This window comes from Dioscorea cayenensis, chromosome 12 (assembly GCF_009730915.1).
Source record: "Dioscorea cayenensis subsp. rotundata cultivar TDr96_F1 chromosome 12, TDr96_F1_v2_PseudoChromosome.rev07_lg8_w22 25.fasta, whole genome shotgun sequence".
In the NCBI taxonomy this organism is placed as follows: Eukaryota; Viridiplantae; Streptophyta; class Magnoliopsida; order Dioscoreales; family Dioscoreaceae; genus Dioscorea; species Dioscorea cayenensis.
In genome coordinates, this window is record NC_052482.1 from 3,650,453 (window position 1) to 3,666,499 (window position 16,047).

The window sequence follows — 16,047 nt, forward strand, 5'->3', positions numbered from 1 at the left end:
GACCCGGACCCTGTCTTAAAACCAGTCAGGTCTAATATATAAAACCATATTTTAATAAAACCGCCAACCCGGCCGATCAAACCGGTGACTCGATGACTTTGCCGGGTTATCAACCCGGGTTTGCACAAAAAAAAAAATAATTCTTATTTTATTTTTAATATACTAATGTTAGGGGGTTATAATGTAAAATTAAAACTAAGAAAGGGAAGACCAAGGGAATATTTTTATGTTTCAATTTTTATAGATTTCTTAGTTGTTTATTTCCTCGTTGAATATTTTTATATTTTTTAATTAATTTTATACTAGTTTATTTTTATGTTATTTGGTGTATTTCACATTTTTAATATGGTGTACTTCAATATTTATTTATGTAAATTACTTGCTAAAAATTTTAAAAGTCATGTTTTTTATTTATTTATTTTTTATTCTTCAATATTTGATTTTTTGATTATATATAACTAAAATTTAGATTATTTTTAATAAAAATTGTTGATCCCGGTTCAACCCCGATTCACCCCAGTTGAACCCCTCAACCCATGACCCTTAACTTTTTCTTGGTCGATGCCCTGTCCGAGTTTGAAAACTTTGTTAATAGAGACCTGGACCGGTTTAAGCATCAGGTCAACCGGACCGATCCGGGTCTAATAACTATCAACAATTGACAAAAGAAGGAAACAGAGAAGGGAAACGGGAAACGGGAACCTTGGGCTTATATGGATGTATGTCTTCAATGGCTGGTAAGGATTGTGGCTCTATAAAGATGGAAGATGTGGCACCATGGTAGTACTGTGAGAGAGGGAAGGAGATGAAGGCTATTCAAAGCATAATTATGGCAATTATAGCAATCTAGAAAGGAAAACTCTTGTTCTATACATATTTCCAGACTTTCTTTCTTACCTTCCTTCTACTACTAGTACTAATATCCAAGTCTTCTCATTTTTTTCCAACCATATCCCACCTTCTTTCATTGTTTCTGCACTTGTCTCATTTACACCTTGCCTTCCTTTCTTGGCCCCCCCTGCATTTATTCCACATTCATATCCAGTAAATAAATTGCTTGAATAAGTTGTTTTGGTTCCTATATCTGGTTCCTTTATCTCACATATAGAATTTTTTGTTGGAGTTTGATCTTTGACTTGCAAATTTGCATTGTGTGTAATTTCTTGGTTGTGATGATGTTTGTGAGGTTTTTGTTCTTGATTCTTGTATTGGTTGTTGTTGTTGGTGATGCCAAGACTCACCGGATTCTTTTGGATACTGATGTCGATACCGATGATTTCTTCGCTATTTTATATCTCTTGAAGCAGAACCAGTCTGTGATTGATCTCAAGGTATTGTTTTGTTTTCTTCTTTACTGTTGTTTTCAAGTTAACACTGTTGTTTTGGTTCTTGAGTTTCATTCTCTGTTGTCATAATAATGTCCCCAATCTCTAAGAAGTGATTCCTTCCCTTCTTAAAAACAATGATGTTTTTTAATGTGATCATGGCTTGTTGAAGGTTTGAAAGAAGGATAGAGTTGAATTTTTTTTTTCATAATAAATTTGCCAACAATTTGGTAGGCAGTATGATTTTGCTTTGACTAACTGAATCCACCAACTCCTCTACACTTGTAAAGTTATGAATAGAAAAAAAAAAAAAAATCAAGGTTTGGTAATACCACATTCATTCTGTTCTAATTGTTTTCTATGATCACTCTCATGATTAAAACTGATGTCACCATGCAACTTGATCTTTCTTTTTTCAATAAGTCGAACATCGAACAGTTCTTCGAAGTCATAATTTCATCAATTTTCTAATAATTCCATGATAACAGGCAATCACTGTCAGTGCAAATGCATGGAACGATGCAGGGCATGCTGTAAATCAAGTATATGACCTTCTTTATATGATGGGCCGCGACGACATTGCTGTCGGAGTAGGAGGCGAAGGTGGTATATTAGATAATAGTACCATACTTCCAAATGTCGGCGGATATCTACCTCTAATTGAACAAGTATCGAAAAAGATACACTTTTTCTGCATTTTTATGCCTTCTCTATGTTGGCAATGTGCAATTGTTACCTGATGCCTTGTTGTTAAATTTTCAGGGAATGTCGACAGCAGGATACTGCCGGTATAGGCAAGCAATTCCGAAAGGAAGCGGCGGACGATTAGATATCGACACTAATTACGGCATAAGACGGGCATTCCTTCCGCAGGTAAACATCGTGGTAGTGATAAAATAATTGAATGGTTCATTTGTATCTAATGCGAAAGCAGGGTCCTAGGAAATATTCTCCGCTGCACCAACCGACGACACAGCAAGTGATGATCGATACCATATCGGCCGGTCCTACTACTGTGTTTCTCATTGGATCGCATACAAACCTTGCACTACTTCTCATGACTAATCCTCAACTTAAGAAAAACATCGAGCATATTTATGTCATGGGTGGTGGTGTGAGGGCGAAGAACCCGACTGGTTGTTGCCCGAAAAACTCGACATCATTGTGCATGCCTCAACAATGCGGTGATCGAGGAAACATATTTACAAGCTTTCACAGTAATCCTTATGCAGAGTACAACATGTTTGGTGATCCATTTGCAGCATATCAGGTATAGAAAGTTTCTGCACATCATAGTTTTCGAATAATTTGTATCGTTATGTATCTTATTCATTGCGGTCAATGTAGGTCTTTCATTCGGGGATTCCAATCACTCTTGTTCCTCTCGACGCTACAAATACTATCCCCGTAAACAAGAAGTTCTTTATGGCATTCGAACGAAGCCAGAATACATACGAAGCACAGTACTGTTTCCAATCCTTAAAATTTACTCGAGATACATGGGTTGGCGATCAGTTTTACACGGTAACTTAATCTCTGAGATGCACGGCAATGTTTTCAGTATTCTTTTAACTAGCATCATTTTCGTACTGATTTCATGCAGAGTTTTTTCATGTGGGACTCTTTTACTTCGGGTGTTGCCATATCAACAATGCTCAATGCTCATAAAAGTAACGGCGAAAATGAATTTGCTGAGATGCATTATCTGAACATTACTGTCATTACTTCGAACAAACCATATGGAGCTCACGACGGCTCAAATCCATTCTTCGACGGCCGTGATATTCCAAAGTTTAATCTTAAGAAAAAAGGAGTACACAGTGGTCATGTTCAGACTGGAGTTCAAGATCCATTTTGTATAGTAAAAGGAAAAGATAAAGGGAAATGCCAGGTTCTCTTTCGCTCTTTCGTCTTAATTGAACAATTCGGTCATTGTATTCTATGGATTTTAACTTTCAATATTAAAAGATGCAATTAGGATGGATACACCAAGGAGATAACCGGTCCGGAAGCTGTTCGGGTGCTTGTTGCTCATAAAGCGAAACCGAATCGAGATGCTCAAAGCCCTCTAGACAGAGAGTACTTCATCAGTTTCTTGACTGTAAGTGTTCAACAGATGAACATATATATATATATATATATATATATATGTATGTACACTTTCACATTGCAATTATCAATGGCATTGCAATATGAGAAGTGAAGAAGGATTCATTAATCTTAACTCTCTTCAATCACCTAAATTACGCATCTTTTTCGCATTTTAGTTTCTGCAATTTACACCAAAATTTCTGTAAACTCTCCATGCACCAATATATTAGTGCATTCAAGTGTTTTCACTTCGGTTTTAATTGATCTATGGATTGCAGGATCTAAACCTTCCTCAGCAGTCGGGGCGATTCAATTTCACCACCGAGTATCCTTATTACAGAGAAGTCTTCTACAAACCAACATTTTCAGACAGAAAGCTCGGAAAACCAGTGATCTTTGACATGGACATGAGTGCCGGAGATTTCCTCACTCTTATATATCTCCTAAAAGTACCCGTCGAACTCATAAATCTAAAGGTAAAGAAGGTTTAACATGATTCTGAAGTCATGTTTGCAAAATATCAGAAACTCATAATGCAAATATCTCTTTTGCATTCAGGGAATATTAGTGAGTGGCAATGGTTGGGCAAATGCTGCAACAATTGATATTATCTACGATGTGTTGCATATGATGGGCCGGGACGACATTCCTGTCGGATTAGGTAATCTAACCGCGCAAGGAACTTCACCTTTGAGCTGCACATATGTCAAGGCTATACCTCTTGGTCACGGTGGTTTTATCGACTCCGATACACTATATGGACTTGGTCATACATTGCCTCGAAGTCCTAGACGGTAAGTTTTATCCTTAGTTCTTGCAGATTAAATTTAACCTTAAAGTTAATTGATTAAATGATGAAGCATGTGTTTCCTTGCTAAATGTTCATGTGACAATACCCTTCCACCTAAGTTATCTGAGACTTGTTTGTTTTAGTGGCAGTGTTTTATTGATCAAACTCAACCTTACACTTTCTGTACAAACCATCATCAATTGCTCTACTTTATGAGAATACAGATTAATTTGGCACTAAATGCTAGAATTCTCAACAGTCAAATAGAACCGAAGCGGCAATCTTGTTCTTATGAAACAGTAAAGCTAAATCAGTTTGCAAGCAATATGGCCTAAGGCTTCTTCACTAAGTAGCAGTATAAACTGATAAAAAAAAACTTACTGATCACATTCTGACCTAATTAAAGATGAACAAGTGAGATTGCAAGTGTCTCCCACACTGAAAGAAGATAATCCTAAATATAATACTTAAAAGCACCATAGCTGAAGCTGAAGATATAGTGAAACTGTAAATGATAGGTATCATAAAAGTATATAGACTAGGACATGATCATGCAAACACTTATGATTCACATCAATATATTGTTTAATGTCACAGTGCATTAGAGATGTATGAGCTAAGTAAAAATCATGTGCCACTGGCACTAATCATTCATGACAAACTAATCTTGCCACAATAAGTGTCATGCAATAACAATGCAAGCATTCTGCACTTTTTTGAAACCTTATGATTGATGCTTTATACCTTAAATTCTTGTTTCTATCTGTGTCACTAAGATATGACAAGCTGATGATTCTGATAACAAATTAAAAGGAATAAGATATCGACATGCTTATGGAAACTGTACAGCATTTAAGAAATTGAAACAACTTTTTTACTGATGTGCAAGATTTCAGCAAAATTATATGTTCACCGAGTCTTTAGATGAAAGTGAGGCCATTTTCTTCCGATCAATGCATCACTAATGTAAAGTTTTTCTACTTTTATGGAGCCAGGTATACCGCCGACAATTCTGTAAAACATGGAGCTCCACGAGACACAGACCATCCTGAACGAAGACAAGCATTAGCTTTTGAAGTTTGGCAGTCTGTTACAAAGGCAGTTTATCCTAAGGAGAAGATTACTATCTTGACAAACGGACCCCTGACAAACTTGGCCAATATTCTTCTTTCCGACAAGAATGCCACTTCAGTTATTCAGGTAAGAGAATTTCATCAGTTCTAATCTAACTTTGCTCCATTGATACGTGACATATCCAAACTAGTTACTCATAATCTATAGATTTAACGATGCTAAAGTTCTTCAGGTTTTCTGACTGATTTCTGAATTTACAATATCCAGACATGATCGCAACAAAAACCATCTATTATATAAGCAATTTAACATACGCTGTATATGCAGGAAGTATTCATCGTCGGAGGCCATATTCCCAAAGACAATGAACAGAACGGAAATATCTTTACCATTCCATCGAACAAATATGCAGAGTTCAACATGTTTCTTGACCCTTTAGCTGCAAAAACAGTCCTGGAATCAGATCTTAAAATAACACTTATTCCTTTAAATGCTCAGCGCAAAGTGACTTCTTATCCGACTATGTTAAACAGGTTGGAACTGGTTTACAAGACTCCAGAAGCCAAATTTGCTCACAAATTGCTGTCATTGCTGCATAATCTGCAACGGATAAATAAACTGTACCACCATATGGTATCATTGATCAGTACATTTATATTCCTTTACAAAAAAAATTTGTCAATCATTTCCATGCCTAATCAGCTTCTATTTTGGATTTTGCTGATATGCAGGACATATTTCTGGGCGAAATTCTTGGTGCAGTAGTCATGGTTCAGCAAGATAAACTTAATCCAAAATTACAGATTCAGCGTATTAGTGTGTCAGTTGGCAACATAGCTAAAGATGGGCAGCTAGTTATTGACAAAAAACATGGTAAATTAGTAAGCATTTTAGATGGCGTTGACAGTGAAGCATACTATGAACAGTATACAGATTTATTAGGGGCCAAAACCCAGTCTGCAGTTATTGGAAGTTTCAATGAACAGAAAAGTTTATGGAGTCAACCGCCGAATGGCACCCAGGCAAAACAAGAACATCGTATATTTCTCCGCTAACATAATATACTAACCAGAAGGTATTCTTTAGCATACTAAATGGGTGATAAATTCTTCTTAATATATTCTCCAAAAGAAATTTAAAAAAGTCAGCTCCTATTTACCTTTTTCCAAATAATGATGTCTTTAGTCTCCTCACCTGTATAGTCAGCGTTGATATGAATTTATGAAGAAATTAAAGAAAAAATTCGTACATTATTTTCAATGGAAGGCATATTACTTTTCACCAATGTTTCTATGCTTTAACATGCCACACATTTTGTGGATCACCAAATCCACTTCAATGAATGCATCTGCTGAAAACTATTTATATATGAAAATGGACATTGACTTTCAGCAACAATTTAATGACAAAGAATACTTCATACATATGCAAAAAAGGTTTAACAAGGCATCATTATTTTCAATAATAAAGCAATACATGAACATAACAACTAGATTGGTTAAAATGCTCAAACCAAAGTTGGCCATGAATCAGCCTAAGAACTAGTTTTTTAACACAACTCACATCTATACAATCAGACGTTGATGAAGACTCTTCATCATCTTGAGGTAGGGAAACATAAATGCGAGATCTAAATACTAGTTACACATCCAATTCTACAGAATGTACAGGTGAATACCAGGGATGACATAAAACAGCAGGAAGATTTTCTTGTGATTGCCTCCAATCACGTCCATCATCAAGAAAATGAAAAAAATTTTATCTTACTTTTTGAATACCAACAAGAGAACACCATAAAGAACTTATGGTCATAGAGTACAAGTAGGTCACTGTATGGGGGCGAAGACAACCTTTCCAGAAAATACTTGATTATAAAAATGGTGAGGGGGTTGTATGTTCCATCTACATTGGGATTGACAGGGCGTGGTATTCAACCTGTTTGATAAAATATGAAATCCTGTTGAAATGATATTGGTTGTAGGATCACCAAGAAATAATTCAACGCAGTTATAGATACATACCTTCTTCGCAGAAGGCAAATACACCTCCCAACATCTCATCATTGTCACCATCTTCCTCAGGCTTTTCTCTCTCGCAGTGGCTGCTGCTGCTGTCAACATCAGTGACAGCTTCAGTTAACTCACAACAGTCATTGAGTTCTGATATTTTGCAATAGCCTTCATGGAGATACTGAGTGAACTCCATTGAATTAAACGAATCAACAGTACCAACTTGTTCCGTAATTTCACTGCTTGAAGACTGAGCCTCTTTATTGCAGAGTCTAACAACAGGTGATGAGCTACTTCCAGAGTTGGAAAAGCTATTTATAAGAGAGCTATCTGTAGGGGAGTCACTGCAGTAGTGTTCATAATGGAAAGGGGAGCAATTTTTGTCACAGCATATTTCTGGTGCTGTGGTGGATGCAGTTAATTGGGTTCCTGGAGTCATCAATCCTACACCATCTTCTCCCCCACAACAAGCCATAAGGGATGGGCTCTGGACAGTTTCTGGGTGCAAGCTTCGAGGTTTACAAGGACCTACCCAAAAAGATTAAACCACATTAAAGAAAAGGGCAATGCCCTAGATGATAGAAAACGAGGGAAGAAAACCAAATTAACATCTTGAATAATTTAGATGCTACTGCTACCGATATCTGGCCCAGATGCAAGAGATGCAGGTCTCGAGTCCATAATACCAGCATCATTCTTCATCATCCTATTATCTGTAAGAGACAAGATAGTCTCTGTAGATGAATTCCAACATCTTCCTCCAGTAAGATTCCTAGAAAAGGCCATCAATCAACTAGTGTGGATGTTCTAACAAGATGATATATTATAATATTGCAATGCAAACTGTAAAATTATATGCAACAAATGCACATGGCAGATTTCACCAGTTTACTGAGTACTCACCAATTATATCATTCAACAGGTGAAAAGAGGCAGAAAAGTTTCATTAAAAAGTATGATTCCAAGGAGTGCATCACATTTTATGGTAATAGAATTGTCCTCAACATTTATTTGTAACCATAAAAGAGGGTGCTAAGAAGAAGTCTCATGTAGAGTTTAGGAATAGCAGCAGGAACAAGGATGCTATGATCCTCAGTGATTATTAATAAGAATTTGATCTTAAAAAATGAAATGTTTTCATGCCATGTTAATTCACAGATTATACCAGGACTTTATCACGTGTATAGAACAAAAAAATTAAAAAATAAAAAACTTCTTAAATGCCAAAAGCAAACCCATTTAGTTAAAGAAACATAGTAATCCACTGACACATTCACAAAAATTTCACGCTAATTAAGTTTATAACAAGGTTCAGTCTATAAATTTTCAGAATCCCAAATCTAAAATGCTCTTTTGAAAAGCATTGTTAACGTGCAAACAAGGTGTTTGCCTGACCAAACTACAGCCAGTGTGATAGATATCTTCATATAAAGAATTTCTTGTCAAGATGGCCAATGTGAGGTCCCAAGGTTCATCTTTGTGTTCATTTGTGGGTGAAGTGGGGGTGAAGTACAACATCAATGAAGTGAAGGAAAGTTGACGTGTAGTCACACTTCCATAAGTGGTGTACTTGTAAGCTTCAAACTCTAATACACCTTTAAATATTTAGGCCCAAACACTACATAGTTGCCTTGTATTTGATTTGGAAGTAAGGTATTGATGAAGTCAGAGTTTACAAAAGATTTTAACTCGCCTAATGAAAGAAGCAAATACTTGGGAATCCCAATTAATGAAGCAAGGTGAGTAAAGTTATCCAAAGCCTGGCTGCTTCTTTAACTCTAGATTTGTTTGTCTCACTGTGCAACTCTCTATCCATTTCCAGAAACTCTTGTGATGCCTTGTGGCTTTAAATAAACCTTAATTCACAGATCAAATATGCATTAATATTAGGCATTATACAGTTTCATCCTATACTAGAAAGTTGGTATTCAGTTGAGTTCACTAATGAAGCAATATTCCATAAGCATGAATAATATGAGGGTGAAGAAACTAACATGTCGAGCATGAATGACCACATTGAATAACACACAATTCTTTCTTTCAATATGATAACAGGAAGCATCATTTTTCAAGGAAGATGACTTATATGTTATTTGTAGAGGTCATTATTAAAGGGGGAAAAACAAAAAAAAAGCTAGAAGGGAGAGTAATGAACTCCAATAAAGTATTACAGATAGTGGAATGACAAAAATTAAAGCAAATGTTACCTGTCATTCCAATCTGATTGGACACCTTGAAATTGCTCGAAAACAGGAAGCAAATTCTTTCTTCTAATTTCAACCTCATGGTTTGGTAACCTCTCAATTTCAAGTTCTTCACCAGCAAAATCATCAGTGGGTTCACTGCTTGCTCTCGGGGTCATCACATAGAAGCAAATCTAAAAACAACATATTTAACAATACTGAAGTCCCTAGTTTCAAAGACACAAAAACCAAAAACCAAAAACCAAAAACAACAAAATTGAACAGACAAGCTAACACAAGGCACCTTTGGTTTCTGCCATATTGGTATTCTGCATGAGTTAATCTGTACTTCTGCATTAGATAGATACCAGTGAGGTCTTGCACAAGATTCTGTACGTTCCTTACAGACAGGGATACCAGTTGGTGACACAGAAAATATAGCATCATTATCTTCAAAATCAGATGGATAAATAGCCATATTAGTGTTTTGCTGCTTATCCAAGACAATGTTTGAAACACTTTCTTCTCTTTCAGGCCAATTCATTTTTCTACATACATCCCACCATTGAACTGGTTCAGCATTTACATGTAACTCATCATCCTGAAGTTGCAAAAGGGGGCTGGCTCCAGTTCCTGAGCTGTCATCACATGACTCAGCACCCAAAGATGGGACAAGCACATGCTGAACTAAATGGCCAGATGGAGAATAAACCAGAAGATTTTCCAAGGAATTAGCCTTCAAATGAGCTGGTAAATTATCACGATATATGGAATTGTGGAAAACAGCTGCAATAGCACCTGATGGCACAAGTACTTTTCCAGCTGCAGATGCAGCAACATTGCTAACTGTGTTGAGCCATCCACTGTTACCATTTTTTATCCTACTAACCACAGAAAGTGTAGTGGGGGGAGGAGGCGGAAGAAGAAATTGCTGATCAGTATTGTACGATGAAGTTGACCACCATGGTGATGTAAGATTAGGAACAAGAATTGGCCCATCACAGTTCGGACTTTGTGGCAGAAGAATAGCATCACCACCAAAAGGGGATAAAACGAATATATGACAGGTACCCCTGGATGAAACAATCGCTATCCACTGGCTAGAGGGACTAAAACAAATGTCTTGTATGACCTACATTAAAGAAATTACATCATGAGCCAATAAGTAAGGAATTACAGAACATAATGCCAATTGCAATATCTATTTAGAATGAAATTTATCAGGTGCTTACAGCTGCTGTAATACCCCGATAAAGTTTGTAAAGATGGACGTGAGAATTAGCCCAATCATAACAAACTGGATTTGAACTATTTGGCATGGGCCTTGGCATAATCCTGAAGACATTTATATTGTGTCCATGTACTGAAGTTGTAACCAGAAGTGTACCACTAGGGTCAAAACACAAAGCAGATATTGGGCTTGTGTGAGCCCTGAATTGTGAAATGACCTCTTTCGAGACAAAATCCTTGACCACGACCTGCAACATTACAGACTAAATGTCAGCAATCACTTAAAAATTGGAAAAAAAAGTGCATGCATAATGAAGAATAATCTATGCATATGCATTAATATGTATATATATAAACACAATTTGAAGGGATCTCTAAGCAAGATATGTTTAACTGCAATAGCATAAACAATTAATTTGACACCAACCATTCCTGCATTATCAGCCTCACTAAGATGAGCTGAAGGCGGAAGTCTTCCAACCTTCCTGCTTGAACCTGTTGATAAAGGAGAAGTGGAACCATCAGGTAAAAGCTCTTGACAGTATTTTGACAAAGTTTTGTATCCCATATCACCTAGATTAAGAATTCCAGCAGCCAAATGTTTACTTGACTCCATAGCATAACGAGCAACTAAACTACCATTGCCAGGTGATGTTGATGGGCTAACACCTGGAGAGGGTGTTAGGTTCTGTGGACTGAGGCGTGCAGTATTAGACAGCAAAGGATTGTTGGGAGCATAAGCTAACCACCTTGGACCAACAGCCATAGGTCCATAACCAATGTTAAACCCAGCTGCTCCTTGTAAAGGATAAGTCAAGACACTGAATTTATTCTCAAGAGTCAATGCATCAAAGCAATATATCTGCCACAAAACAATCATGTTGTCACAAATGTTCAAGTACTACGTTAAGTTCAGTTAAAATATCACATGCACATAACATAAGTGTCAGTTGAATGCTAGCTCAAGCTCCTTACTTGTGCTGCAAGGGCAATGGCAACTATTCGAGGGCTGCATCGGACCATATATACAGCAGATCGAAATCTCAGAACATGAACATAGCTGTGAGATTTAAGCGAGTAGAACCGAACAACGGTAGGAGTGGAAAAGCAATTTCCTGGTTGAGGCTCTTTTGTGGTCTCCTTGATTAATGCACTCAGACGGCCACCTTGAACCGTACCCATTCCCTTGGTTTCATCGCCAGCAACAACCAATAGCAAGGGATGTGATGCCTTAAATCCTTCACTACTATCTGATTTTGCAGGAGTGGGCTGCATCTGTAGGAATGTAACTGGGCCATCACGTTTTGATACAAGTTCACATACACTGGAGGCATCCTCAACATCAAGTACTTGAAATCCATTAGAATAGCCTAGCAGAAGAACATGTTTGAAGGAAGATGGACCAAGTTCTAGCTTGTCAAATCCAGCCCATAGAACCTGTTGAAGGAACCATTCACAAATGAATTACACAAAACAACTATCCATCACTACAAATGGAAGTTAAAATCTGAGCTAAACCATATAAAGCAGAAAAAAATCAGCAAATACACCCACCCACACACAGACTTCTTTATCCTTTTATTTGAGGTGGGAAAAAACGCAGCAACACACAAGTTAGATAAGATAATCATGGCTATGCTACTAAAGAAATAGAGGGTTTTAATTCACAAAGTTTTCTAAAATAAACCACCCTCCAAGAAAAAAATATGATTAATACCCTTAAAGAGCAGAATTACATGGTCATCACATCAAAAGCATCCACCTTATAGATGATCGATATGAATTTACATTCTTAGAATCAAGCAGAAGTCCCATTCTTTTCTAAGTTCTAAGTTTTAAGAAAATCTTTATCGTATTAAGTCACCATGAAACCTGTGTATCAAATGCCATTCAAAACTTTATAAAGGAAAGAATTTTCAATCATAATCATAAACAAGAATCCCCAACCCACTTTAAGCTAGGCTCTATCTACCTTTCTCATTCATCACATCAAGGTCTTGGAAGTTCTCATTGCCTAACTGGCATATGAAAATCTCAATTCCTCAGCTCATAACTAAAGTCAATAGCACTCAAACATGAAAAATCCAAGAGCTAAGGCCAGCAGTGAGTTCTAAGCTACAAAGATGCATCAACTTTTTAGTGTGCACTTATGAACAACACAAAAGAAAATGAGACTAACAACATGTGGAGGGACCTACCAATACAAAGAAAACAAGATAGCATATATTCATACTCAAAAGAAAACTGAGAGGGCTTCCAGCACTCAATAGTACTAGCACCTTCAAGTTCCTTTGATTATAAATTGAATTTAAAAGATGAAAATAACAGGTTTTGAGATGAAGTAGGAACCATAAATGAGAAGACGATGTAGAAAAAAAAAAATTAATAGAGACACAAGACTGAGACTTGATAAAAATAATAATAATAAGATAAGAGAAGGATACTGCATGAAAAACAATGTCAATTGGCATTAACAAAAGCTACATAAAACTATTTAGCGAGATACCATAACATAATATCCTTGAGATAATTCAAAAAGTAACCGAAACCAAACTAGGGCCTTCAAATGCCTGCAAAACCCTGAATTTATTTATAGAACTGTCTACTAATGACAAAATAATATCGGCCATGTTTTCAACTATTTCTAAATCTGACTTTGCATAAAAAATAAAAATAAAAAACCACACAGCAAATAAGAAGGCATTTTGTTGATCATCAGTCCTTATTGTATCATGTATCACTTGATATTCACTTGCCTCCCGTGAGAAGGTATTCTTGAATCTCCACATTTTTGCGATCAAATTACAGTCAGAAGATGATTGCATAATCAAAGGATAAAGCTATCATCACTAAAACTACATCAGTAAATTTGCATTTAAGTTGCAGCACTATAAAAACCAATAAATGTGTGTCTTTTGACAGTTATAAAAATCAATAAATGTGTGTCTTTTGGCAGTTATAAAAACCAATAAATGTGTCTTTTGACAGTTATATATAAAAAGAAGTATGAGCTCACCTTACCAATAAGAAGCAATTAGTTGTTCAACCAGCTTTTTCTATCTCCTTAAAGCCACAATAGTGGTATAATAGCTGTTGTTAATGAGCCAAAAGGAAACAAGTAAAGAGAAAACGGAGAATTCACATTCTATAAATATCTTCAAAGTGAAGCTTGGAGTGTGCATCTTGTCCTATTGCAAATGCCATGTCAAGGTCTAACTTACTGCATCACTAAGAAGACAGCTGAAAAGATGCCTGTTGGTTCAAACATTAAGCAGCAGCATCTAAAAGTTAACAAGAATACATGCAATACTTCAAATTCTTAATTACACAATCAAGGCTTAAAATGGCAGCAAAAGTTAACTGTCACAGTTTATAAATTCCTATAACCAAACAAAATGCAGTCTAACACATTTTACTGGATCTAATGTCGATGTCGTGACCTTTTCATGGCCAGTTGACTGAGGAATAATCAAAAAATGAGGAGAATATTAGATAAAATTTCCTGAACCTCTCTAATGAATAATGGTTATTCTTGAAGGAGCACTTCCTTGATTGGTTAGGAAATAGAGAAGTAACGTATCACACCAATATGAAAAATTTTGGAACAGACAGGAGTCCCAAGAAAAAGCAGACACTTTAACCTGAATGGTTATTCTTGAAGGAAAAGTTCCTTGATTGGTTAGAAAATAGAGAAGTAAGGTATTATTCTAATCCTAGAAATTTTGTAACAAACAAAGGTTCCAAGAAAAGCAGACACTTTAAACTGAAAGCACGTCATTCCAGCAAATTTACCGTATTCCATTCAAAGTCTTATATAAAAGCTCAATAGGCATGACCATAAATTTCTGTTGTCTCATAGGAAGGGATCAATCATGAATACTTCACAAATCCAATCATCACCGATCTCAAAATTTCCCTTTTTTTCATTCTACCCATACAAGGAAACTGAAATAATTGCACCTCCAGATCATCTAATTATCAACTTTTGCCCACTGTACCATAATTCACTTGGGAACTAAACTCACTCAAATGCATTACCACAAAGTACACAACGGTACCAAAGACCAAACTTTCAAGAAGAACCAGCAGAAAACCATTATTTAGACAAGTATCCACTACAAGATCACAATTCACCAAATCCACTAGAAATTATAAACAAAACAACAGAAAAGAAACATTAAGATAAGAATTCACAAAAAGATCATCGATTCACGAAAGCCAACTAGAAAAACAACAACCAGAGAAGAAACAAAGAAAAAGAAAGACCTGATCTTTCTCCTCCTCGGCAGGGACGGCGATCGAGGCAGCGACAGAGGCACCGGCCGATCGGACTGTAGAAGCAACAGACCCAGCGTTCGCTGACACCGTCTTGAGGCAAGACGAGATGATCCTAAGAGAGTGAGGAAACAGCCCATTCCGGCCACCACCACCACCACTACCACTACCCTTACCCTTCCTCATCCTCTTCTCGCTCTCCCAACGACCGTTGAACCACCGGCGAGCAGCAGCAGCAGCCCCGCCCTTAACCTCCGTCTCCTGCCGCCCGCCCACCCGCCGAGGCCACCGGCGGTAGAAAAGACCATCCGAGTAGCGTTCTCCGGTGATCGCCGGAGTAGGATCGTGGTGATTAGGCAACGGTGGGGTTTGACTTCGCGGCCATCGTCGTCTCCGAACAAACCTCTCGCCAAGAAAAAGATAACCAAATCCAAGACCAAACTCTTTCTCTTTCTCTTTTTTTCGCTCTGGTATTCAGTTTTTCAATTATTTTTTTTTGTGATATTTCTAGATATACCCTTGAAAAGAATAATATTTTCATTTAAGAAAGAATTGTTTTATATGGCTTGTTTGGATTTAATAAATATTGAAAATAATTCATGTAATTTTCTTAGGTTTTAAATTAAGTTAAAATTAAAAATTATTTCTATCTTACCGTCTTGTATTTGTACCATCGCTTTTTTTTTTTTCTTTGACAAATGTGATGAGCTACTTATTAATTATTATACACAGTGTAAGAAGAGATTGAATTTTACAACACCTGTGTCTTTTGTTTGTGCGAAGTGAAGTTTAAACCGAATGTTTTTTTATTTTTTGCTCTAATTTATGAGTGAGGTATTTTTGATATTTTTATTAAAATATTAAAAAAAACACTTGATTAAAAAACTTTAAAAAAAAACAAAGATAAAAGATAAATAGAAAAGTAATTGGAATGAAAAATAAAGGAGTTTTGAGTAATTTTTTAATTAAAAACATTAAAATTGTTTATTCTATTAAAAAGATTTAATATGTGTTTGTTTATTTCATAATTTTGGAAGAAAAAGAAATCCAAACCGTCTCTCGTACGCATC

At 36.4% G+C, this 16,047-nt stretch overlaps 2 protein-coding genes across 6 annotated transcripts; one reads left to right on the forward strand and one right to left on the reverse strand.

The window, feature by feature from the left end:
• The first annotated feature begins 768 nt into the window (after nucleotides 1–768).
• On the forward strand, nucleotides 769–6,540 carry LOC120274052. Of its 2 annotated transcripts, XM_039280799.1 has the most exons (12): nucleotides 775–1,331; nucleotides 1,814–1,993; nucleotides 2,088–2,198; nucleotides 2,260–2,595; nucleotides 2,673–2,849; nucleotides 2,929–3,216; nucleotides 3,304–3,426; nucleotides 3,695–3,892; nucleotides 3,975–4,210; nucleotides 5,202–5,406; nucleotides 5,608–5,913; nucleotides 6,012–6,540. In XM_039280799.1, exons 1-12 carry the CDS (start codon nucleotides 1,173–1,175, stop codon nucleotides 6,333–6,335), a joined length of 2,643 nt encoding a protein of 880 aa, XP_039136733.1. In that variant the 5' UTR covers nucleotides 775–1,172; the 3' UTR covers nucleotides 6,336–6,540. The 2 variants fall into 2 exon arrangements, 1 of the variants encoding a protein (XP_039136733.1); XR_005540689.1 differs by lacking the exons at nucleotides 3,975–4,210; nucleotides 5,202–5,406; nucleotides 5,608–5,913; nucleotides 6,012–6,540 and having other exon boundaries at nucleotides 769–1,331; nucleotides 3,294–3,426; nucleotides 3,695–3,833.
• A 166-nt stretch (nucleotides 6,541–6,706) lies between these two features.
• Nucleotides 6,707–15,442, reverse strand: LOC120273336 (autophagy-related protein 18h-like). 4 transcript variants are annotated; one of them, XM_039279958.1, is made up of 10 exons: nucleotides 14,969–15,442; nucleotides 11,678–12,139; nucleotides 11,276–11,564; nucleotides 11,130–11,197; nucleotides 10,705–10,950; nucleotides 9,777–10,604; nucleotides 9,497–9,666; nucleotides 7,928–8,061; nucleotides 7,302–7,817; nucleotides 6,707–7,215 (listed from the first exon to the last, which is right to left on the reverse strand). In XM_039279958.1, the coding sequence occupies exons 1-10, from the start codon at nucleotides 15,161–15,163 to the stop codon at nucleotides 7,211–7,213; spliced, it is 2,913 nt and encodes a 970-aa protein (XP_039135892.1). In that variant the 5' UTR covers nucleotides 15,164–15,442; the 3' UTR covers nucleotides 6,707–7,210. The 4 variants fall into 4 exon arrangements, with proteins under 4 accessions (XP_039135892.1, XP_039135893.1, XP_039135894.1 ...); XM_039279959.1 differs by adding an exon at nucleotides 13,719–13,954 and having other exon boundaries at nucleotides 11,130–11,564; nucleotides 14,969–15,086; XM_039279960.1 differs by adding an exon at nucleotides 13,719–13,792 and having other exon boundaries at nucleotides 11,130–11,564; nucleotides 14,969–15,051.
• Between the last annotated feature and the right edge of the window lie 605 nt (nucleotides 15,443–16,047).

Excerpts from the sequence above, each read along its gene's own strand:
- LOC120273336 (XM_039279957.1), bottom strand. The coding sequence starts at position 15,163 with ATGAGGAAGGGTAAGGGTAGTGGTAGTGGTGGTGGTGGTGGCCGGAAT. Across the intron at positions 10,605-10,704 it reads ATCGGGGTATTACAGCAGCT|GTCATACAAGACATTTGTTT; the intron begins GTAAGCACCTGA and ends TCTTTAATGTAG. Across the intron at positions 7,818-7,927 it reads TGCATCTGGGCCAGATATCG|GTCCTTGTAAACCTCGAAGC; the intron begins GTAGCAGTAGCA and ends CTTTTTGGGTAG.
- LOC120274052 (XM_039280799.1), top strand. The coding sequence starts at position 1,173 with ATGATGTTTGTGAGGTTTTTGTTCTTGATTCTTGTATTGGTTGTTGTT. Across the intron at positions 1,994-2,087 it reads ATCTACCTCTAATTGAACAA|GGAATGTCGACAGCAGGATA; the intron begins GTATCGAAAAAG and ends TTAAATTTTCAG. Across the intron at positions 5,407-5,607 it reads ATGCCACTTCAGTTATTCAG|GAAGTATTCATCGTCGGAGG; the intron begins GTAAGAGAATTT and ends CTGTATATGCAG.